The sequence below is a fragment of the Halyomorpha halys genome, unplaced genomic scaffold (assembly GCF_000696795.3).
Source record: "Halyomorpha halys isolate HHAL.00 unplaced genomic scaffold, Hhal_1.1 Scaffold56.1, whole genome shotgun sequence".
In the NCBI taxonomy this organism is placed as follows: Eukaryota; Metazoa; Arthropoda; class Insecta; order Hemiptera; family Pentatomidae; genus Halyomorpha; species Halyomorpha halys.
The window spans coordinates 1,589,191-1,613,802 of NW_027115012.1; the positions used below are offsets into that span (position 1 = coordinate 1,589,191).

The 24,612-nt window shown below is 28.6% G+C and overlaps 3 protein-coding genes across 4 annotated transcripts in view; 2 read left to right on the plus strand and 1 right to left on the minus strand.

Moving 5' to 3' along the window:
- Positions 1–579: 579 nt before the first annotated feature.
- On the plus strand, positions 580–4,890 carry IntS12 (Integrator 12). Its single transcript, XM_014438388.3, has 5 exons — positions 580–968; positions 1,064–1,230; positions 2,681–2,840; positions 4,229–4,337; positions 4,421–4,890. Exons 1-5 carry the CDS (start codon positions 783–785, stop codon positions 4,576–4,578), a joined length of 780 nt encoding a protein of 259 aa, XP_014293874.1. The 5' UTR covers positions 580–782; the 3' UTR covers positions 4,579–4,890.
- A 2,207-nt stretch (positions 4,891–7,097) lies between these two features.
- Positions 7,098–24,612, plus strand: part of LOC106692421 (high affinity cationic amino acid transporter 1) — a 29,344-nt gene continuing 11,829 nt past the window's right edge. For both annotated transcript variants that reach the window (XR_001344958.2, XM_014438368.2), the window contains exons 1-7: positions 7,098–7,244; positions 9,141–9,372; positions 9,454–9,582; positions 12,140–12,295; positions 12,847–13,092; positions 14,315–14,439; positions 14,509–14,606. Coding sequence is in view for 1 of the 2 variants with exons in the window: in XM_014438368.2 (XP_014293854.1) it covers positions 7,212–7,244; positions 9,141–9,372; positions 9,454–9,582; positions 12,140–12,295; positions 12,847–13,092; positions 14,315–14,439; positions 14,509–14,606 (1,019 nt within the window). In the remaining variant the exon portion in view is untranslated. The remainder of the gene's footprint in view (positions 7,245–9,140; positions 9,373–9,453; positions 9,583–12,139; positions 12,296–12,846; positions 13,093–14,314; positions 14,440–14,508; positions 14,607–24,612) is intronic.
- On the minus strand, positions 15,763–23,157 carry LOC106692422 (uncharacterized). Its single transcript, XM_014438369.3, has 4 exons — positions 23,010–23,157; positions 21,793–21,900; positions 19,904–20,192; positions 15,763–17,411 (listed from the first exon to the last, which is right to left on the minus strand). Exons 1-4 carry the CDS (start codon positions 23,020–23,022, stop codon positions 16,904–16,906), a joined length of 918 nt encoding a protein of 305 aa, XP_014293855.1. The 5' UTR covers positions 23,023–23,157; the 3' UTR covers positions 15,763–16,903.

Here is a 24,612-nt window from a genome sequence, read left to right on the forward strand (position 1 = left end):
ATTTCTTTAAACGAATCGGAAAAAAACCTTAATTTTTCAACAAATCATCATGTTTTCAAGGAGATGGTTCGGGTTGTGATCAAGAAGCATAACGACAACGAATAAATCGTTAAAATGATTTCTTAAACACAATTCGGATCATTTCCTTAATTTATACACGGTCAACGATCTGTATATCACTGCTTTCCTTAAATAGTGGCACATCTGATAAAAAAAATGTTTTTTTTTTAATTTTGTGTTTTAGATATTCTGTAGATTATACCTTAGATTGGAGTTAATTTGTAACAACTCTAATAGCTTCAGGATAGTATGAAAGTAGCCTCTATTTACGGCACTACGTTTGAAATATAATTCTAAATAAAATTAAAACTTTTTTTGACAGATTAGACATTATTCAAGCAAATCAGCGATATGCATAATATAACATATTATCTGTCTGAGCACATAACGGCCGGTGTTAAAGACAAAGGATTGATCCATGGCTGACACCTGCTAGATGAGATCCTTTTGTTAACTTTTGCAGCGAGTACATTTTTAGATGGAGCCCTTGAAAGGGGAAATGAATCTAGCTAATGAAGAACCTTCATTGCTTCCTCCTTCCAAGAAGAAGAAGTAATTTGAACGTTTCGTTAACGAAAGTGTTTAAATAAGTTGTTGGAAGGTTAAAGATTTTCCTCGATACATATCTCTATTCACTTTGAAAGATAAACAATACCGGGAGGTTTCCTTAAGTTCATGTGCTCTTAGATCCTTCTTGCCGTTTGTTTTAGAATTATAACAAAATGTCTCATATTGAGCTTGAATCATGGATCGCTAAAACCTTGATACTTTTGAAGTCACCGTCTGAAGAGTCGGTCGAGGAGCTGAGAAGCATGCTTGTTGAAACTATACACCAGAAATATAATGGTAGAAAACAATATAAAATGATACCTCCTATCACAGGGTGCGAAAATAACGAGAGGTTGAAAGTAGGTCTGATATATTACGTTTTTAAAAAATATGAATGTAAATGTTTCTTTTGTGCAAATAAGAGCTTACAGTGTTTTTCTAACCTTGATTGTAGTATAAAGATGGTAAGTCACATAGTTCAAGTGAACATAAACATAAGCTTGGAGGATTTTCTCCTTCAATAACTGCAAGCCCTGATTCTTATGGGAGTGATTCTGATTCATCTAGTAATAATAGTGAAATGGTAATACTTGAAGAAGATGTCACTTGCGTACTTTGTAGGTAATGTATTATCGCTTTTAAGTGATTATATATTTGCATCGTCAGTTTAAGTATTCTGCTTATGACCTAAATCTCAAGAATTGTGCTCATAGATTTTCGTACAACAATTGAAAATGGGCTCCATATCTGTTTCACTTTAAAACTTAAGTTCCTTCATTAATTGAGTTCAGGACTGAAATTCTGAGATATATCATCTGCGCAATTAAATGTCTTCCAAAAATCCATTTTTGCTTTAACTATTCCATTTCTATTAAGCTTTCATCCTCTCAGTTATTTGTAACTGTATCTATTTTACTTATTACTATGTGTAAGTATCTTTGTCTTTTGAGGAGTACGAGTCATAAGTGTAAAGCTGTGGAAATGACTAACAATATTCCCACTTTATGATGGTTTTACATTTATCATAGATGTTGATTTTGCTTGACCTGGAGATAAAGAAACCCTATGGACCTTGTGAGGAGAGGTCAGGTACATAGCAGTTACGATGATTTTTTAAAAAAATAAAAACAATCAATTAATTACTCATACAATTTAATTTATTTTGTTGGGGCAAGAACTGATGAATATTTCTGCTATCATAAAGTCCTAGAGACCGTATTCAGTAGTTTAATTACTCTAGTTAGTCTGTAGTTTAAATCTTGTGATGATTTGAAGTTTTTCTTAGGTCTCTCGAAAAACACTTGTTGAACACAAAACACGATGAATTAAAAAATCCATGTGTTTAGATACCCTCAGTAATTTGACTTTGTATTAATGTTACCTTGCTTATCTACCCTTAATAATTTGTAGTTGCCCACCTTTTAACATTGATGGACCTTTCTTTTGTTTATATTCTAAATGAGATAATCGAGTTTGTTGTCTGCCTTTCATGCGGTGCTAAATTCAAACCATATTTTTTGAATAAGTCAAATTGAAATGAGCTCTAGAAAGTATAAGTGTCCCTATTTCCCTTTGTAACTGCTTCATAAAGTTTGTGTTGAGCAAACAAAACACATATCAGCCGTCAACAAATTCTACTCCCATAGACTGACAATAGGGACTTCTGCCTTACTGTGTTAATGTTTGAGGATTTCATTCATGTCAACGATGACATCGGTGTCCCTGGTCTCTTAACCAATGCTGAACCATTTACTTAAAATCATGAAGAACAACCACAAACTTCACATTGAGTGATACTAAGTCATCTCTCTGTATCCTATGCCCTGAGGATGGATACAAATAATGATTTGTTCTGAGTCCACATCACTATAGAAGATTCACTCGAAAGTTTTAGGTGTTAAGTCACTTACTGAAAAGAAAATCATGGACTTTTTTCAAAATGAGCACCTATCTTGAGATCTTATTATTTACTATTATTATTTTAATTTAAACTTTTTTCTGGTATATTTTTCTATTTCAAATCATACTATATATTTCGATATTTAGGTTTCAAATTGGTATTATTTTTTAGAGATAGTGTTTATACCCAGTGGAATCAACTTTTGGATTGTGCTGAGTGTCATAATGTTTATCATCAGACGTGCCACGTTCCTCCCGTCCCAGATTCAGACGTTAGTGATCCTAGGGTTGTTTGGTATTGTCGTGTTTGTACCAAAGCTCTCAGTAAACCTGTAAGTATTCAATTAGATTCAGAAAGCATATGTTCTAAATACTAACATTTAAAATTCATTGGAGATTCTAATGATGAACATTCATTTAGCCTAAAGATAACTGTTAAGATTAACTTTCCCTGATACTTCTCACTGCCGTGTCTGCCAATCGATGCAGCACAACTGCTCTTGCACCTAACCTTTACTAGTTTAAAGTATTGTCAATCACAATTTAAGCTTTAATTTAATGATTTTCATTTGTTTCGCAAGAGCAGAAATACATTTCTTGTGGGGTTGCAATCTTCTTTAATTGATACTCGCCTTTTTGCCTGGTATTATAAGTTCAATAATAGGGCTAGAAAATATATATGTTAATACTTGATTTTTTGAGGGATCTTTTTTTTTTTTTAATTAAGAATTAGCATATGAGGAACTTAGTCATAAAACATAGTAACTGAAAAAATAAAAACTTTTAAAATGTCAAAATATTTGTTAATTACAATGTTTCGCCTTAAACCTGGAGTCAGTCATGATAACTTAATAATAATAAAAATAAAAAATAAAAATAAGTTCAAATTTTCCTAAAAATTTATGAAATTGGCCTTAAAGAATCTGATGATGCTAAAACCTCCAGTTAAACATAAATGTTGGACACTATGTTCTGTAACCTCATATGTTAATTTTGTCAATATCTACATATAATCATGAAAAATAGCATTTTTAAATTTCTGAAATTTTATTAATTTGTAAAAAGTACTTCTGGAAAACTAAGTCTTATAAACTCAAATCAAGCGCCTAGAGAAGTTAGAAAATTCAAAAATAAAAATAATTTGTGACTTGAGACTGGCTGACAGATCTGGAACTTTTGAATATGAAATAATGTATTAACAATGATCATATAATAATAATAAGCATAAAACAGCCATTCCATTCAGCTGGAAAATTTTTATATTGTAATAAGAGATTATTAGATTAAAAGAACTCATTCAATCAGACCGGTGCTGTGAGATTTTCAAACATCTATAAGCTCATACTCAAATAATCTACAATATATAAATTATCCTCCTGGAATTGACAAATATTGCCCTCTCCTACCACTTCAGTTTCACAAAATCAATTTACTCTCATATCATTTTTTTCTTCTTGAGTTGTAAAACAACGGTAAAGAAGTTTCACTTCAAAAATTATTCGCTATAATTAAAAATTGAAATATAAAATTTGTATAGTCTTGCACAGCTCAACAGCACAATTAAACAACTTTGATCTTTTTTCAAAATGAGGAGAAAATATGACCTTAGGGATTTCTTAAAGCTCTCTTAAAAGACTAGGTTTTCGTAAATGTTCCAGCTATTATGTTTTTATTGAAAATAAATGTTAACTCCTTCTATTATGACTTCAAATTGTTTCAGAAAACCTCATCATTAACTGGCCCATTCTCACAAAGTAACAAAAGTTCATCTAAAACAAGCGGCAGATCTAATACATCATCTCCTTCTTTTGGGAGCAAACCATTTGGAGGTTTCGTCATTATTAATTTATATTATTATACTACTGAACATTTAATGTTAAAACGTTTTATGTTACCTCTTTTTTTATTTTAGGTGTTTCAGTGTCAAGTAAAAAGGCTTCAAGTAGTAAAAGTTCACATCCTAGCTCAAGTAAATCACACACTCCAAATATAAATATAATATCAGCCGATAAAAGACTTCAGATTATGAAAAAGAAAGCAGCAAGAAAACAAGAAAAACGTCCTAAATAAACATTAATGAAAAAATGAACTTAGGGAACATCAAGCTTTTACTAATAATCATCTTTAAAGAAGATAATTAGTAACCATTTCAATAGTTATGGTTGATGTGGAATAATTTTGTGTTATTCTCTGTTAGATGAGGCGCCAATTGGTACTTTCATCGTGCAAATTTTGAAGACATCTATTCATTTATGAATTATAATTTTTTAAGTTCATATGTGTTTGGGACTGATTTATATTGTATTTACAGCAATTGAAAATACAATAACTTATAAAACTTACAATTATGAATGACGAATAAAGACAAATAATGACAATGTATTAATTCATTCATTCAGATTTGGTCAGATCCTGTAATTCCTTATTAAATATTCTCTAGTTTTTTATGGCAATTTATGACATCACTTAAAACATTTGTCCTAACCGAGATCAGACGTTTTACTACCACTAATTGCGTATTGAACAAAGTGGTAATTATAACATATGTAAAGTTGGCCATCTACATAACTACATGGTATAAAAATCTGGTACGCACATCACACAACTTCTACTTAACATCTTGGGATGAAACTAATATTTTTACAATTCAGAATTCATTTCTTTATTATTCAGGATGGAAATCCCTATTACTATGTATTTCATATTGCTCAGTGGAAGTAAAATCTGATTGTTGTAATAATTATAATAGGAAAAAAACAATTATTGTATTCTTTCGTATTTTATAGTATCCCATGGATTATAACTATTGACAATGTGAGATATTAAATTTTTTCAAATAAATAATATTTTAGCTAATTTGATTGAAAACTTTTGTTTTTTCTGCTGCTAGAAACATTAGTTTTTATGTGTTTCTTGAGGTGTAAAGTACAATTATGAACTTTATTCTTACCTAGAATACAGCAGTTTAATAAAAGATAAGCAAATGTGGACTATGAAATGAGATTGGGCGCTTTTGTTTATTTCTGATTTCGCAGTCTGTTTTAGGTGGTTGGTTATATGAATACCATTTTCTTATTTACATAATTATCAAATTTTTTCATAGTTCATATTTATCCATTTTATATTGTCACCTTAATTTCAAACTACTCTATCTACAAAATGTATACTCCTCTATGGATAGTGTTGTTTGACATTAAGGTGACAATGTTTCTACTAACAATAACAGATGGTTGACTGTTTCATATAAACAAAATTAAAGATACTTAAGAGGAAGTTTTTTTTTTTTAAATTTGACATTTAAGCCGTGTCATACTATTTAAATGAGAATAACACTTAGCTGAATATTAATGATCCTTTGAATATACATTGATATATCGAGTTTAATCAAAATCATTGGAACCTTTTTTGAAAAAAAAATGTGAAAAATTGATTCTATAAATTGGCACCTCTGGTGTCAATTTTATTATGAAAGCTTCTTTAGCTGTTGTGAAGTTTCTATAATCATGTTAGTTGGTCTCAAGGGAACCTCGTAATGTGTATTTCTGTTTAAAACTCAATATTTAGAGATGTATGATGGATGGTGAGATTAGATAACTTGGTAGAGGAAGGAAGCAAGAAAATATTTACAACGGAGGGAGGGGTGAAGCCACTTCAACTCTTCATAAAATGGGGTGACAGTTGTCTGTAGACACTCTAGGGTCTTATGATCAATATGAGTTATTCTCAGATGTTTAATTCCAGTAATCAGTTCATATTCATATAAAATAAAACAAACATACTTTGTTGCTCAAATATTTCATATTTAATTTCAGAAAATTAAAGCGATGTGTTTATTATTCATGATGTTTATGATTCAATGTGAGGAAAATTATTTATTTTATTTGTGCCGATATTTTGGCCCAAATGTTTGGACTAAAAACAACCTTAATATAATGAAAAAATAATAAAGAGATGACAAATGATACTAAAAGAAGATAAAATATAATAATACAAAGGAAAGAATTAAGGTTTAGATTATATTAATATTACAACATTAAGAATCCATACCTTAGCAAGATTATATTTTAGTATCATTTGTTATCTTTTTTATGTTTATTTGTTTTTCACTATCATAGTTCTTTTTGGTTTTTAGCCCTGATGAAGTTGATGTGGGCCGAAATATTGCCATAATTAAAACAAGTTTCATTTATTAGTGTTTATTATTACTCTACTGACCAGTACCCCTGACCTGACCACCTTTTCCTCATAAAGAATTAAAGTTGGCCTATTTATTGTTATTGAAATTAAAAGTGTGTATTAATTCTAGATTTGCAGTTCTTTTTTGTGATCCAAGTCGTTCTGTTAGAAACCATAAGGAATCATATATGTCTTTATGATCTTTTAAAAGTATATACTCTAAGTATACTAGTTATGTATACATTTTATTCAATAGATTAAATAACATATTTTTCTTATTCCTGATTACAGGGTTTTGAAAATGAGCTCTTTTGGTTAGACTTGGCCCTTATTAATCTATATTTAAAAAGATAATGGCTACTTTATTTGACAATTTAAATCTCAGTAGAATTAAATAAATGTTCAACAATGTATTTAACAGTTGTTTTCTTATTTTATTTATTTTTTTTAAAAGTAGGTGTAGTGATAGTTCAGTGACTGTAGTGTAGGTTATTATATCTTAAATCAAAGACATTTTAAATCAGAAAATGAGATCAATGCGTTTCAAGGAGTCAACAAATGTAAGTCTTGAAGATTCCACAATTAATTTTGTTCTTGTTCTCATCTATGTAATATTTATCGAGAATAACCGAAATATTAATGATAATATACCTTTAAACTTAGATTCTGTATGATGCTATATTAAATCTATTAACAGCTATTTTTTATAATAAGTTAAGTTTTCTACAGACAGTATAATCTGTATAACTGTAATCTCGAGGGACTTGGGATTTTTTATCACATAGGAGGTTTTTCATTTACCCAGTTTTCCAAATAGGCAGGTTCGATTTAAAATTGCCTTAAATATAGAGGGTTCCACTACGAGAGCTTTTTCTTTTATAGAGGTGAAAATGTTGATAAAAAATGCATATTTTATTTTTGAAAACAATAAAAAACTTATAGCTTAAAAAACAAAACAGTTATATTGGTTTTTATTTACTTAATTATTATATGTTGAGGTGTTTGTCTATGATATAAATTTAAATATTCATTCACTGTTTGTTGTTTGTCACTAAATCAATTTACTACTGTATATATATATTTTTTTTTTAGTTGTAGAACATTGGCAAGGAACTTTTACTTCAAAAATAAAACTAATATTTTTAGTTTATGTATGCAGCAGAGGTTTTTTAGAAACAAAATTTCACTGCACATTATATTATGATAACACTTACTACAAGAGCCAAAGTAAAAGGTTTCTGGAAAATAGATGATTGGTTATCTATAATTAAGGAAGGAATATGGTCCGGTTGCGGTCAAATAGTAAAAGATTGTTCATTAAGTGCCAATGTTTCATCCCACTTTGAAGGGTTAAACAAGATGCAGAAAACTAAAAATATTGTTTATACAGTAAGAATATAAGATGACATAAAATAAAATATGGTTGGACTAAACAATGTAAGAGATATGTACAAATGAAAATCGTTACCTTCAGTTGATATGTTGGTTGGAACATGACTTCTCGCCATCTAGATGAACATCAAGTCTCAGGGTGGGTGTTGATTTTTTCATAACTGAAGTCTTAAAATTGCTGTTATGAAAAAAAAAAAAAAATGGATCTCTTACCTATTATAACTAGATCTAGTTGACAGTTTCTTCTCAATCTAACTGAAATTCTCTCACCATAATCACCATGAATCAATTTAAGGAAATGTAACCAGATATCCTCATTCGAAGAGTGTAGCGCCCCACAGTTTATAAAAAAATTATTTTCATACTCTTTTACCCCAAACGGGTAAATGTAAGAAAATTCAACTAAGACAGTTATGCCAAATATTTGTCCCACAATATAACTTCTAATTTATAAGTGCTTCTTCTGTTTTATACTCGCCGACTTGTTTAACAAAATACTGACTTTACAAGCATAACACATTCTTCTTTTTTACGATTTATACAATTTACTTATCTGACAACATAGAAAACTGTAGAATAGCAAAAAAAAAAAAAAGAAGAATAGATCTTCCTGAACAAAGTAACAAAAAATATTATATATGAGAAGTTCAGTCGTGAAACAGGCTAACTGACAAAATGAAAACTTTTACCATGTTAAAATGTTAGTTAAAACTGGTTGATCATAAAACATTGTAATTATGATCAACCAGCAGTCACTTACCATTACTTAATATCAACATTCTACAAGAAAACAAATTTCTTAAAGATATTTTCTACAAATAATGAAATCAGCCTTAGAAGTACAGTGATGCGAAAATCTTCAGTCCAAAAAAAAAATTAAGTTACCATGTTTTATGACCGAACTCCTCATAGAATGTTGCAACTAAGTACTCAGCATTTTTAACCAACACTTCTACTTGTGAATTATAATATAATAATATCTTATATGATATCTATACTCGGCTATAAATAAAAAAAAAAGTTTTATATTATTCACTCAAGAATTATTAATGATTATTTTTTAGCCATGTACAGCTTTCTTCAGAGAGTTTTTAAATGCAATTTTCCGCACTAAAACATCAACCCATGAATATACAAAGTTAGACAAAGTATTAGATATGTTTGATGTAACCATGCTTGGGGTTGGTACAACAATCGGGATGGGATCATATATATTTATCGGATACTACGCAAAAGAAATCGGACCAGCTGTGGTTATATCACACTTGCTTGCTGCTTTAGTGTCTTTTATGAATGGTATGATGTATTATATGGTAGTTACAATATTTTTGAAGTAATCATATTAATTTTACTGTATATTGTTTTATCATTTCTTAGCGCTATGCTATGCTGAGTTTGTTTCACGTGAACCTGGAAGCGGTGGTGCATATAGCCAGGCTTATTACTTGTTGGGTGAATTTCTGGCAGCAATTATTGGCTGGTTGCTTGCTGGAGAAAATGTTTTTGGTATGTTTATAATTCTCTATTAAATAACATCAGCCATAGAACCTAAATTTTCCATGACCATTGAGAACATATATCCACCAATAAACGACTGCTGTACTTGCCTGATTATTATTATTTTGAGTATTTGTTAATGATTTATTAGATATTTACTTTGTTTAATAATAATAATAATTATAACAATTATAGCTTTACTGGCATATGTATCCATATGTATGGCATATGTGCATATGACAAAAGTCTATCCATAGGAAGGAATTTATAGAAGTTGGCTATAGCAGGATAAAAGAAAGAAAAAAATAGATAAATATACAAAAACAAAACAGAGTCCTCACAATCATACACCAAAAGGAAAACACAAAACTGAATATTCTTTATAACTTTCTTCCACTTGGATTTGTCCCTCCCAACCAGCCACCAGTTTTTGCCTATGCACTGTTAGTTAATCCCTCCACCTGTGATGTGGTCGCCCCCTTTTCCTGCTGTCATCTCCTGGGATCCACTCCCTGCAAGCCTTGGTCCATCTATCGTCTTTTATTCAGGCCAAGTGCCCAGCCTAACTCCATTTCAATCGGAGGGGCCTCAACCCTTAGACTTTTAATGTTTACTTTATGAACAATCTTTTCATTTTTTATTCTTTCTCGTTTCATAATAAACATTAAACTTCTTAGAAGCTCCATTTGTTCCATTGTGCCACGAATGCTTTTCCATTTCATTCCATGATGACTTTTATGTAGAGTTTATTTTATTACATTATTATATAGAGTTTTATTTATTACACCCTGTGCTTCCCAAATATATTTATATCTGATCGAGTCAAAAGCTTTGAAGTAGTCAATAAAACATAAATAGATCTGCTTGTCATATTCTCTACTTTTCTCGATGAGCTAATTAATTCATTAGAGTTGATCTGTTGTACTGAAAGTGTATCATGATCCTGATATATAATTCCTATTAATCTGTTTTTTAAGATATTACAAAATAGTTTGTAGAAACTTTAAGTAAATGAAATCGGGCAACAATTTTCCAAGCTATCCTTTTTTATGTATAACTATAATCTTGCTGACTTTCTACTCGTTACGGACTAACGTTTCATCGATTATTTTATTAATGATGATACCAAAGCTTCTTTACCTTCAATAATAAGCTCATTTGGTGTACCATCACTGCCTGCTGCTTTTTTCTTTTTCAATCCCTCAATATCCTTTTCTACCTCGTCTTCTAGAATGCTTAAGTCCTCGTTATTTTCCTTTACTATTTCAGGATGGTATTTTGTTTTCGCTTTAGTTTCATCTTTATATAAGTTTCTTGCCGGTTTGTTATAGAGATTCCCCTTGATGAATTGTTCTTTTTATTAAAAGAACCAGTATGCTGTTTAATTTGTTCATTATAACGCTGGAGATCTATAGCAATCTTTTACTTGACTAGTTTGCGAACTTTGTTTAATATATTTCCAATATTTAAATCTTTATGGTCAACTATATATACATATATGGTATTTCCAATATTGTTGTCCATCATTTGTTAGATCTGATTTACAGTTGAAAACAATTTTTTTTATGTAAATAGATTATATTATATTTATTTTTTATTGTTTTCTATTTAAAATTTTATATTACTAATAGTTGTTAATTATGGTATGGTTTGCTAAGGTTGAAAATTTTATATATTTAGAATTTTTGGAATATGTTGTTTTAATCTGTTTCCTTTGTTTTTGTTTTGAATGAGGCAATCCACAGGAATGTTGATGTTTGTCTATGGATGCTGATTTTTAATTTAGGAAACATTCCTAATATCATTATTTTATATATTGGAGTATATCAGCTGATCTGGAAACAATAATTAATAAAAAGTAAATAAATAAAATTCTTTAAATAGGTTTGTTTTATTTTAGTAATGAAATATTTCAAGAATTTTAGGGCTTTATTCTATGTCTAAATCTTTTTCTGCAATGTATTTTTTTTTGCATTGTTTAGATTGGATCTTTTGTCATCGTTTTAATTCTATCTTTCATGTTTGTTACATAATTTATCAATGTTGTTTTATCCAAATGTACCTTCTGTATAATCATATTTTAAGAAAGCATTTTTGAATTTCTGGTTTGAATTTTAGTACATTTCTAAACTTAGGCATTTTTTTGTTTTATCATATTGTCATTAAATTCATCATTATTTATATTAAGATGTTGAGGTGAAAATAGACTTACTTTAAAATATTATCAATATTCTATATTTATTTGTTCAGAGTTTCACCATCTTCTTTTGTAACCAAATTAATTATGTAACTACAAGACAACAAAACATTTATAAAAAGAAATGGAGATATTTCACAGTATAAATACACACACATAAAGACAAAAGGAATAATAGTACTAGAAGATGAGGAAAAACCCTGTATATTATATATACAGTATATATTGATAATATTCTAAAGAAAGTCTTTTTTCACCTCAATATCGTAATATAAAAATAAGAAACAATTTCTTAGGAAATAAAATAAAAAATCATTATTCAATTTACTAAAATAATCAGTGATTAGATCGTTCTTTTGTGATTTTCAGGTTCAGCGTTGTCAGCCCGTGGTCTCAGTGAAGTTATTGACATGTGTGCTGGTAATCGAATAAGTGATTATTTGAAAAGTTATGTAACATTTTCAAACCCATTTTTGGCTGACTATCCAGATGTCCCAGCAGTTTTGATTGAGCTCATCATTCTAAGTGACTATATAGAAATATATAATTAACTTGTACAGAATTTTAGTTAGATAGAACTGGATATGACCAATTTAAAAAACATATTAAATGATTAAATATAAGTGTATAAATAGTTTTTCAGCTTTTAATAGTAATCTGAAAGTCAGTTATTTTGTTTTACTGCTTTTTTTTTCAACTGGTAATTAATTAATTTCTTTTCTTTTTTGTTCTAGAGGTTTTCTTTACTCTATATCAATGTTTTAGTTTTACCAACAGCCGTAAGAATGAAATAAACACATCTACTGTCCTGTTTATTTCCAACCTCACCTTCAATTGTTATTTTATGGAACACCGAGTTAATCTGTTTATTTGTACAGTTACTGTGAACTCATAGAATGTTACTGTAAATATAAATCATATGGTGTGCAGCCTTAGAAAAAAATAGTAAATAATTCACTGTGGTAAAGAACATCATTAGATTATCACAGAAAATTATTAAGTGTTAGTTTTATGCTTTAGAAATTAGTATTTGTAAAAATAACTTATTCTATTTTGCATGAGTTGGAATTTTTCAGCAATCGTCTCCTTTGGTCTGAAAGAAGTTACATTTCTCAATAACTTCATAGTGGCAATAAATGTATCTGTTTTAATACTGATAGTACTTGTATCGGGATCAAATATAGAGTTTTCCAATTGGACTCTACCACCAAAGGAGGGCTGCGGAAACGGTGGTTTTATGCCTTATGGTGTGAGCAGTATTTGGAATGGAGTTAATAAAGTTTTTTATGCTTATATTGGATTTGACGCAGCAGGTCATGCAGGTAATAAGCTGGATTACTTTAATTTGTATGATATTACATTTTAAAAAAATAGAAGTTTGTCCTAAGTTACGGTCTTAATTCATAACCATATTTTTATCATCTTAAAGTAATATTTTCTACTGGAAGAGTTTTTTAAAACTAATTATAAATATTTAATGAATAACACTCTAACTTGTTTCATATTTATTTTACATCATTATAATGAAAACAATGTTTTGAGGTTTTCTCCCCATCTTCAGATCTTAGCTATATTGTATACTGCCATCATCCCTCCAAATCTATACTCTTATATACTGATGAGAGAAGACCTGCTTTCGGTTACTTAAACCCAGTCCAAAACGTAATACTGCCATCATCCCTCCAAATCTATACTCTTATATACTGATGAGAGAAGACCTGCTTTCGGTTACTTAAGCCCAGTCCAAAACTTAATACTGCCATCATCCCTCCAAATCTATACTCTTATATACTGATGAGAGAAGACCTGCTTTCGGTGACTTAAACACTGTCCAAAGCTTAATACTGCCATCATCCCTACAAGTCCTATTTATACATACCATTTTTATCCACTAAAATATTTTCTCCTTCTACCACTGTTACACAATTTAACCAGCCAGTATCAACCATATTTTTCTATTCATGCAAAATATCACCAGTGTTTCGAACTTAATTACAAAAAAAGTAAATATTGAAATTAATTGAGATTAACTAATAATGGCTTCTCCAAATGGGCATTGGTATATGTCTCATGGCAGATAATTACTTACAAGAGGATTTTTTTCATAAAAAAACTTATTGTCGATATTGAACACTTAATTTAAAAGTCACAAAATTTAAAAGAAGAAATTTTATATTAACATTTAATTACTCTTCTGTTATAAAAATAACTATAAAAGTTTCAAAAAAAATAGACCACTAGAAAAAAAAAATTGATTTAAGTTGCTGCTTTAGATCGCATATTTATTCATGCATAACTTTTAGAGGTTTTCTACTCCACTGAAGGATTTGAAGTTAGAATCTACCTAAAACTGTTAACTTTCTGTGTAGTTGAAAAATAATGATATTTTAAATATAACCTTCCTTTCTTAGCATTATTTTTCAATAAAATAGCATAGGTAGACCACAAAAACATTGAAAATACATAAGATCTTAAACTTTACTAGGAATTAGTTTGAGTTAATTCATTTATTTTTTTTTAAATTGAAATTGAAATTTGTATTAGGTTCCGAAGTTACAGACCCAGAAAGAACAATTCCGACTTCATTGCTTTTATCAGTGATGGTCGTTACTGTCCTGTATTTATTTCAAACTTTTACTCACACACTATTATGGCCGTATTGCGATCAGGTAATGCTTATGAAAATTAATAGCCATGTTTAATAAAATAAATAATATTAGTATCTATTTTCCCCTTAGGATATCTCTGCACCAATTCAGCATACAATGAGTGGCATTGGTATGGAAATAATGAAATGGATTACGACCGTAGGATGTCCTATAGGTCTTATTGGAAAGTAAGCTCTTACATTGTAAATAATTTTAAAATTTGGAAAAAATCAGTAATATTTTTCATAAAAGTTACTAAAATATCTATTGTAAACAACTTTATTTTGGTTGTTTGTTTTTCTGGAGAGATTGATTTTTAATTAATAAATATCAATCAAAATGATTAAGGAACATCATTTGGATTAAATAATATCCACAATTTTATAATACATATATATTTTTAATAGATATGTAACGTTTCGGCCCTAAGCCATTTTCAAAAATAATTCTCTTTGCCCCAATATTTTTAAAATATAGTTTCATGTTTACAATTCCTGGAAGTACTTGTTCCAATTATTTTTTAAAAATGTTTGTTTTCTTCTCTTATTCTTGATTATATTTACTAGGTCATGTTGAATGGTTTTATATTTTGATATAAATAGATTATGTGCACTTAAATAAGTACATATCTAACAATCATATCATATAAAAACGATTTTTCCAAGTTTTAATTTGAAAAAAATAAATTGCTTGTGGTACCACATCACATTGTGGAACATAGCATACTCCCATCAAACTCTTTCTGTACCTCTGTACCACCTGTACACATGGGTGTATTGGGAAACCCTGATGGAGGAAAAAAATTGTCTTCAGAATAGAAAATTTCGATTGTGTTGTAGACATTAATTAATTTGGTTCCGTGTCCATTTCTGTCTGTTGTCAAATCCTTGTTAAGGCATTACAGAACATTACTATAAGTCTAATATAGATTAAAATTTCAAACATTTATATTTTAACTCGACTTTAATTCTTGAAAGTCCTTCCTGCAAATTTTTTTACATCACTGAAACGACATACTCAACAACACAGATTTTACTAAGATAATTTATATATTTTATAATTATTATTATAGCATGATAATCCGCAACTGAGTATTGGTTTCCTCAAACATTACTTAACCCTTACCAGTTTGATAATTTTCAATTTGTCTTTTAATAATTAGGAAATGTAAAATTATTTCAAAGAACCATTATTAACTAGCTATTTTAATATTCTGAATCTCTTGTGTATGAATATTATAGATGTTACTAAGAACATCAGATGATTTCCTTAAATTATTACAATGCATCTCATATAAGGGGAAGTAAGTATAGGATCACATTAAATCTAGTAACAAAACAAAAATTAACGCATAAATACATGTATTAAAAAAAAAATCACATTACCACAACCATATATGATTCATTATATAATATTAATCATGACTTATTTTAGAGCCATACAAACACACACTGCTCTTGATAATTTGACAGTTTCTCAAAAATCATAGATCTAGTACGATCTCTAATTTTGTAAAAACCACACCATATAAATTTTATAAATGGTTAAAACCACACTATATAAATTTTACAATAATCATTTAGTTTTTTCTTACCATCTAGGTAAAAAAATTATTATAAATAGGTCAAATTAACACACAGACCCATTTGTGAAACTTGGTTATTTCGACTTAGGTGACCTCAAAATGTGTATTCAGTTGATAACTCGAAATTTTGCACGATCACAATACTTTTCCTTAATATATATTCCATATTTAGTAAGTAAAAGTAAAAATAAAATGTGCTGAAGAATTGCAACATGTTATGATATAATTATTCCAGCTTATGATTCAATAATATGGTCATCATTAGAAATAAAATAAAATTCTCTATAAAAGAAAAAAATCAACTAAATGTGACCATATTACTTAAGATATAGTTTGGCGTATTTTCTACCCATATTTTAAAAATTATTTTGTACAAGTTCTTATTGAAACTCGTTTCACTTTTATTAGTTTTTCAATTAATTCAAAAACAATACCTAAATCTTCCAGATCATTCCATATTTTTGTTTGATGATAATTAAAAGCTAAATTACAAAAAAATAAATAATAAATAAAAAATACCAGGCCAATATTACCAAAGGTACAGACAGCTAACTACGCTCTTATTGGACTTTGTAATAAGGAAAATCGTGTAGTGAACTAAGCAGATATTTAATAAATGGAAATAATATCAACTTAAATATTTATTATTAGGTACTCCTAATAATAAATATTTACTACTGTAAAGTGCGTTATGTAACTAAGTAAAAAGCTAAAGATTAAAACCAATACAATAAATATTATTTATTTTAAATATGATTATCAATAAACCCAATAGACCCAATAATTACTCCTACTAAATTTAGTGAATAAAGTCAAAATGATAGCAATGATATAAAATTACATATGAGTGTATATGCACTTTTTTAAAAACATTATTAGGGAAAAGGATGTTTAACTAAACTAAGCAGCTTGACCATAACGTTGTGCTTCAATACCTGTCTGTGCGTTATGAATACTTCTCGAAGGAATCTTATTTTTCCTAACCCACGGTCGAACCCTCACACCCTCTGGCCAAATGCTAGGGTTCTCTAATCCTTTTTTCGATGAAAAATTTGTGGTTAACTTGAAACTTTGAAACTTGCCATTAGACTTAAGTTTAATACATTCGAAAATCCCAGCTGGTATTATAGTAGTCAAATAATCTAAAATGTTTTGCTCAGACGTTGTCGTACATACATTTCCAACATAATAACTTATTTTTCTTTCTGCACTTTTAAAGGTGGTATTATTTGCTTTTTTGGTTCCAACTATATTACCAACAGATTTGTTTTGATGTGTATTTCTTGTTTCAGTCAGAGGTTTACCATCAGCCTCTAATTTTGCTCTGGTCACAAGTAATGTTTCAGTCATAGGTCTACTAGGCAGAACATCTACTCGATGTTTGGTGTTGACAATTGGAGTAGGTAATCTGAAAGTAAATATTTTGGCTCAAGTCATCAAGGCAGATAAAGATTTAATAATTAAGACTCATTCCATACGTAAAGCTAGATTATTTGAATAATTGGTTAATATATATACATTTTTTTTAGATACATAAGGCTTTGTGATTGGCATCTTCTAATTATATTCAGATTATATTTATTATTTACACACACACACACACACACACACACACACACACACACACACACACACACACATACATACATACACATATATATATATATATATAAGTCTGTTCTGGATCAGAATGAAAAAAAAAAAAACTCGCTCCCTGGGGGTCTTAATGGAGTGAGTCTGGGTGGGAAGGATTGATTTCTATGAGTCAAAAACTCCTACATCAAGAAACACATTCATATTTTTTTTTCATCTTTGCGGTAATTATCTATTTTTTTATGTTTGAACGTTCTAAAACATCAATTAAAAGATGACCTGTTAACTTTTCTGACTGTAAACAATAATAATTATTTATTAAATTTATTATTTACTTTCCTCAGCATATTAACATTAGTGGGGTGGAAATTTAAATGAGTAATAATTGAATTTTGTAATTTTTTTTTTCATTTATTCTTTGTTTGTTTTTAGCATGTAGTTTTGGTATATTTCTTTCAAAGCTGGTGTATATAATAGCTGTGCCAAACTTTTGCCAGCTTATGAACATTAATAGCCAGCAAATAACAGAAATGTCGTCTTCCATATCCAAGACCAATTTATTATTTCTTTATTGCATCAGTTTGCTTAGTTCCTATCTGGAACTGTGCCATATTGCAAAAATATGATGAAGAATTTTATATATTTCTAATTTTGTCCCGAGAAGAATTTCAAAGAAACAGAAAACAAACCTACTTAGATTTGTTTTAAAAATAAATCATTTGAAGAATATCACATGCTATTCCATAATTTACTAAAAGACAAAAATTATGGCTTACTTATATTAAAATTTTGACAATAATTCAAAATAATATTATCAAGATCTTAAAAAAAAAGAAAGTAAAATAAAATCCTGTACCGCTTCAACCCATGGAGGGCCAAGGCAGAGGGGGGTTCACTATTTTGTTAGGAAATATTATTTCTTGAACAATGGCCATGTAAGGAAGTGATTTTTTTATAGATCATATACAACCTCCAGTTTTCCCTCACATACGGTTCCCCAGGAGGGCTTCCAAACACAGGGGGTTGACTCATGGCTAATGTAACAGAAAAAATAATTTTCAGCCACAACCAGATTTAAACCCAGGCATGGGAGATGTAGCAAAGAACCTTACTCATTGAGCTACTCCGCTCTGTCATTAGTATGTTATTATTCCCTTCCAAAATGGATTTAAAAAATGCATATGCTGCAAAGGTTTCCAAAATTCAATTTAATTTAATTTTTAAAATTTATATTCTTCTTATATTAATTATAAAATTAACATTTAATAGTTAAAATATGGTTTAGCTCCCAAATGATTTTGGAAACATTAAATTTAATAGTATAATTAATATGTTAGATTTATTATTTGAAGTCTCACAGACATAATAATGATTGCGGTTCACATTAGTATATTTGCAAATAAATAAAATATCACAAAATAATGTAATTAATGTAATAATAAATAAAATAAAATTTGTACCGTTACAACCCGTCAAGGGTCATGGGTACGGTACTTTGTAAGGAAGTACTGTTTTTTTTTAACAACGATTATATTAGGTGATTTGTCCAAGAACAAAATGAACCACCATATCCACTTTATTGGAGCTGGGTGGGATGTAGGTGGACTCCCAAACCCACAAGGTTGACTCACGGCTACAGTAAAAAAATAAATAATTATCTGCTACAGCTGGATTCGAACGTGGGCCACATGAATTAGTAGCACACCTTACCCACTGAGCTATCCCACTCCCTTATGGAGTATTAAGTCTATTAAGTATGTCTTACGGATATAGTTAAGTTTATTTAAATTTGTAAATTATTGAGTTAGTTTGATTTCGAATTGACCTAAGTCAAATTGGCTTCCTGATATGAGTGAAAAAAAAATTATTACGGAAAACTGATTTGTTTTCAGTTTTTGGCAATTTACGCCTTCAGGACATATCAGATTGATAAACTCACCCACATAAAATTGTTTTGAAATTAGATTCCTTAGGAGAATCTTTTATTGATAATATTTCTTTACATTGGAAATTTTATAGTTGAGTGCGATGGATGACGTTTAAAAATCGACTTCACTACCAAAAGGAACTTTATAACCTTAGCTAACATGTTTCATTTTGAAATTGAGTTTTGACATCCTTTTAACATTAAGATGAAATTTTATGTAAAGGTTGAGTAATTACTAAAATTAAGCTAAGCTCTTATTCAATCCAGGCTCTAGAAATAAAAAAAAAATGGTTAAATATATTTCTTTTTCAACAGTTTCAGTTTAATCTTATAAATTAAATAAGTAATTAAAATTAAAACAGTGATGGGATAATAATTACTTGTTGAAAGATATTGTTTGCTTTTCTTCATTCTGTGTTATTTCTCTCATTACAATGCATTCTGGCTTTTTATACCCTCTTTTACTCAAAAGTTTAATCAAGAGATCAAGTGCTACTTTGAAATATGAAATCTTTATTGCGATGTTAGACGGACAAAACTGATTGATTAAAGTAATAATTATATTTAAAATAGGGTTGTCAGTCTTGTTAGGAATTACATTACTGTGGCTCGTGGAAGAAGAAAGGCCAAATTTTCTGATTAAATTCTTTATAAATGCAACAGCCAAATCTGAAACAAAAAATTATTATTATTTTCAGTTATTTATAGATTTCTTTTAAAATTTTTGATTTATTCTTTTCATGAATAACATCCTTAATTTCTAATCTAAGAACTGCATGCATATTTGTTTTTATTGAAATTTTTATGATCATATTTGTTTGTAAAGGCAAAAAAACTGCAAATGGTATTATTGATCTCTTAACGGAAGAAAATAATTTTTATTATATTTTATTTTTTAATGATATTTCAATAAATTACAAAGCAAAATAAAAAATAGATGAAATATAAAATGTTATAATCTTCTTTACTGAATCCAAATTGAATGCAATCACTTTCAATGATTCACCTGAGTGATCGTATAACTTCAATAAGCTCCCGTTATATAACCAAGTGCAACAGTTATCATTCTTCCCAAAGAAATTTATTCTCTCAAATTTACCATATATCTTCTTCAAAGATATTGACAGGAAATTTATAGATTGTATCATTGGTAAAAGTATTTTATCTTTCTCTTTCAGAACTGGCTTAAAAAAGTAAAATTGTTATTAATTTTTAGCACAATTCAGAAGCTGGTTTTCGTTTATTTTTAATGGAACAATAACAGATGGAGAATGGTACTAAAATTAATTAATTTTAGTAACTTCACATATACCAATCCTCAATTTATATAGAAACTGAAACTATTCCAAGTGCTCTACCTTGCTGGAAAAAATTACTTACCACATAACCGATAAAGAAAGGATATTATGATTAGACTATCATGTTTGTAACAATTTGATCCCACACTGATTATGCATAAGCTACTACAATGGACTAACGGAATGTGTTATCAATAGCTGAAATCAGTGGGAAACCGTAAGAGGAAAAATTGGTAGAAAAAGACAAATGCAACTGTCAAAATTCAAGAAACATTGTGGACAAGGTGCAACAAGCAACAGGGTTGGACAAAGATACTTTTCTCTTGATTTTCAAAAGAAACTCACTAGAAATTTAGAAAACCTCTGAGATTGAATCTCTAGAGAAACATCAAAGTGAACCTCGTTCAGAACATGGAAGTTAGAAATGTCAGAGCTGCACACAAAACGGGAATGCTGATTTGGCTCATACAATTTTTTTCTCTACTGAATGATTAATTTATCAAAAAAATGAAAAAAAAAATTTAACAAAGTCAGATGTAACAATAATAATTTTCAAGTTTTTAAGTTATAATGTGACTTTAAAAAGGGTTTGGATCAAATTGTCACTTTCTTGGGAATTACCCAAATAATAATAAAAATAGTTTGAAATAATAATGTAAAAATAATTCATTTTTTACATTAATTTTATTTGTTTGTTACATTCATATTCATTTTGTAGTACCTTTATATATTTAGACTATGTGAAACACAATTAAGATATATACTTAGTTATCAAAAATATTAACATATATGTTTTTAATTTAAAAAAAATTTAAGTACAAACTTTTCCTCTTGAAATGTCACCCTTTTTACAGAACAGTGGTGGTATGTCAACAACTTACTTATGAATTTCAAAAAAATAGTACTTAAAAGATCCTAGGAAATTGAGAACACTTAAATTACAAAATAAAAAATTAAAGAACATACTTTACCTGCTACTATCTTAAATCCTTCCCTTATAATATATTCAATGTTTCTTCCTAAAGTTTCTAAAAATCCTTGAGATTTCATATCTTTTATAACACAAATCAAAAATCTATCTGGAATAGAATACAGATACAAATTAATTAAACTCATAATTAAATTTAAACTGCCATTTCAGCAGTAGTTGAATGAAGAGGTTTCAAAGGCAAGTAGAATTTTTGTTTTGACAATCTAACTTAAATTAAATATGTTATAATTAAATAATTATATATAAAACTACATGTATTATTCACCACCCGGTAAATTCATTGTAATAATTATTCATAATAATAAATTGTAATAATTGAAATAACTTCTGCTAGCTAGCAAGCTAAATACTTACTGATTTTGCAACACCATAGGCCTTAAAGCTTACTGTCTTGCATCTTAATTTCTAGTCTAACCAAAAAAACTGCAATCAGAAATTACAGCTTTCCATAATTGCAGTTACTTATTTTTGAACGCAGTAGCTTTGAATATTATCCCACAGGCCTACTCCAGTGTTTAGGGTTACCAGCTGATATATTATTGTATATAATAAGGCACTTCATTAGCATATAAAATTTAAAAGCTTTCATTATTAACGATTATATGTGATTGGGATATGAAGGCAAAACGTTTGAAAAAAAATTGATGTATAATAAAATAAATATTTAGAAAATAAGTTTACATAAAAAAAATTAATTAATTTAATGTGATTGGTGTTTCCCTTTAAATTTGTTATTAATATTATAAATTAAATGATTTATATATATACACCTAGTGAGATTAGACAAGGTTGAAAATTTAGTAGTCAATATTATTTTAGCTTTAAGTGGGTCTCCTTTAAATTGCAAAATAAGAATAAACAGTCAGCAGGTGACAGAGTATTCTAACTTCTTATTAAAATAATTTTTAAAAAACATAACCATTTGAATAATTTAGTATATCAAACGTTTTAGGCAATTATGAAACAATTTAATTTAAAATAATAAAAAGTTCAAAAAACCTTAAATTTGAAGAAAGGGACAAATTATTTTCTAGTAAATAAATCAATTTCTAAATAATTAACAATTATTGATAAAAAAATCTCAAGATTATTAATTTATAGAATAACATAATATTAAAGGAAGTTTGTAAAATTAAACTATTATTTATATTATACTAATGAGAAATGAATGGTATTTTTTAAAATTATTTTACTTACCCAGAGGTTCCATTTTGTCTTAACAAAAGAGTAATTTCTGGTATTAGGAAATTTTAAAACCCAGCTGTCTGTTCGAAGTTCGAAAGCGAGCAACTTCTTTGTGAATCACAGAACCCCCACTCCGCTCCGTCTTGGCTAGCAGTGAGTAAAAATAACTGGTGCATTTAAATTATCAATTTGTTAATTAGCCGAAGTATGTTGAAATCAATTCCTTGTTATCTTTTAATTAAACAGATAATAAATACAACGAATTATTTATTTTATCAAACCCCGCGCAGCTTAAAACTAACGTACCGGATTCAATTTTAAGAACGTTCTTGTTTTTACTAGTTTTGATAAATTCAACTGAGACGAATTTGAAACTAGAAATTTTCAGGGAGCTCTAATAAAATAAATAAATAAACAAAGTTTTTTATTCGACTTCTTGATGTTTTCAGGGAGTGGCTAAGTAGGGAGGGGGTCTTATTAATAAATAATTTCAATCTATAATCAATGAGATCACGTATGTTTATCACTAATCAATTAATAAATATGATTTTCGTTTATAGTTCGAAGAGAAAAGAAAGTGTCTATTTCTCGAATTTTAGGGAAAATGATCTTAAGATCGCGGATCGATTTATTTTAACTTTTCTGATTGCTAATATATTAAGGTCCTGTTATACGTTTTAAGAGATGAAGAAAATGGTAATGCTATCAATTTTAAAATTTTGCATCAATTTACATTAATATATGTACTATATTAATATTTTTATATCGAATATATATAGGACTGCCTTGAAAACAACAAATGTCTTTACGAGTTAACTAATACAAATGTATTGGGATGGTCAATCATTTAATTTTTTAGAACAAGAGATTATTTGTCCATAAAATTGAGGAATAAAAAAGTATTCAAATGGTTATTGGAATTGTTTTGCTCGAATAATTGATTATTCGTGTAAAATAATCAGGAATTAAAAATTATTCGGATGGTTAATCATATGTTTTTGTACGACTAATTGATTATTCGAGTAGAAAATTCACGAATAAAATAATATTCGGATGGTTAATCATATGTTTTTGTAAGAATAACTGATTATATGAGTAGAAAATTCATGAATAAAAAAGTATTCGTCTCTCGTGAATCGAATAATATTTTCCCAACTCTGCTTGACAATATGCAGTAGAAGTATGGTAGCGGTACTTTGTTTTCCTCTTAACCTCATATTAATGCACCCCTTTTAATAACATCGGATAATATGAGAATATATTTACTGTTACTTTAAAAACCTGGAAAAATAAATTGTTTACCTGTATACAGGGGTGTTGTAAAATCTGACTTGGTTTGAGAGTTTAACCGATTTCTCCATTTTGTATAAATTTTCAAAAATAAAAAATCTGGCACTGATAAAAATCAACTTTCACTTACTAACCTACTTAAGTCAGTTACTAAACTATTTAAGTCCCTAAGTTTTGTGTAGATCAGTGAGCTCGCATTGAAGTTATCACTATTATTGTGGCTTTGGAAAAAAACAAAATCTTAAGTCTGGGAAGGCAAAAATCATGAACAAAATTTTTTATTGCTTTAAAAACTCGTATTTTAGGGTTTCTCGAGATGGGAATA

Coding starts and splice junctions, on each gene's coding strand:
- IntS12 (XM_014438388.3), top strand. CDS start 783: ATGTCTCATATTGAGCTTGAATCATGGATCGCTAAAACCTTGATACTT. Junction 969..1,063: donor AAAATAACGAGAGGTTGAAA/GTAGGTCTGATA, acceptor CCTTGATTGTAG/TATAAAGATGGTAAGTCACA. Junction 4,338..4,420: donor TGGGAGCAAACCATTTGGAG/GTTTCGTCATTA, acceptor TTTTTATTTTAG/GTGTTTCAGTGTCAAGTAAA.
- LOC106692422 (XM_014438369.3), bottom strand. Junction 20,193..21,792: donor AGGATTTAAGATAGTAGCAG/GTAAAGTATGTT, acceptor TTTTTGTTTCAG/ATTTGGCTGTTGCATTTATA. Junction 17,412..19,903: donor CAAACAATATCTTTCAACAA/GTAATTATTATC, acceptor ATTTACTTTCAG/ATTACCTACTCCAATTGTCA.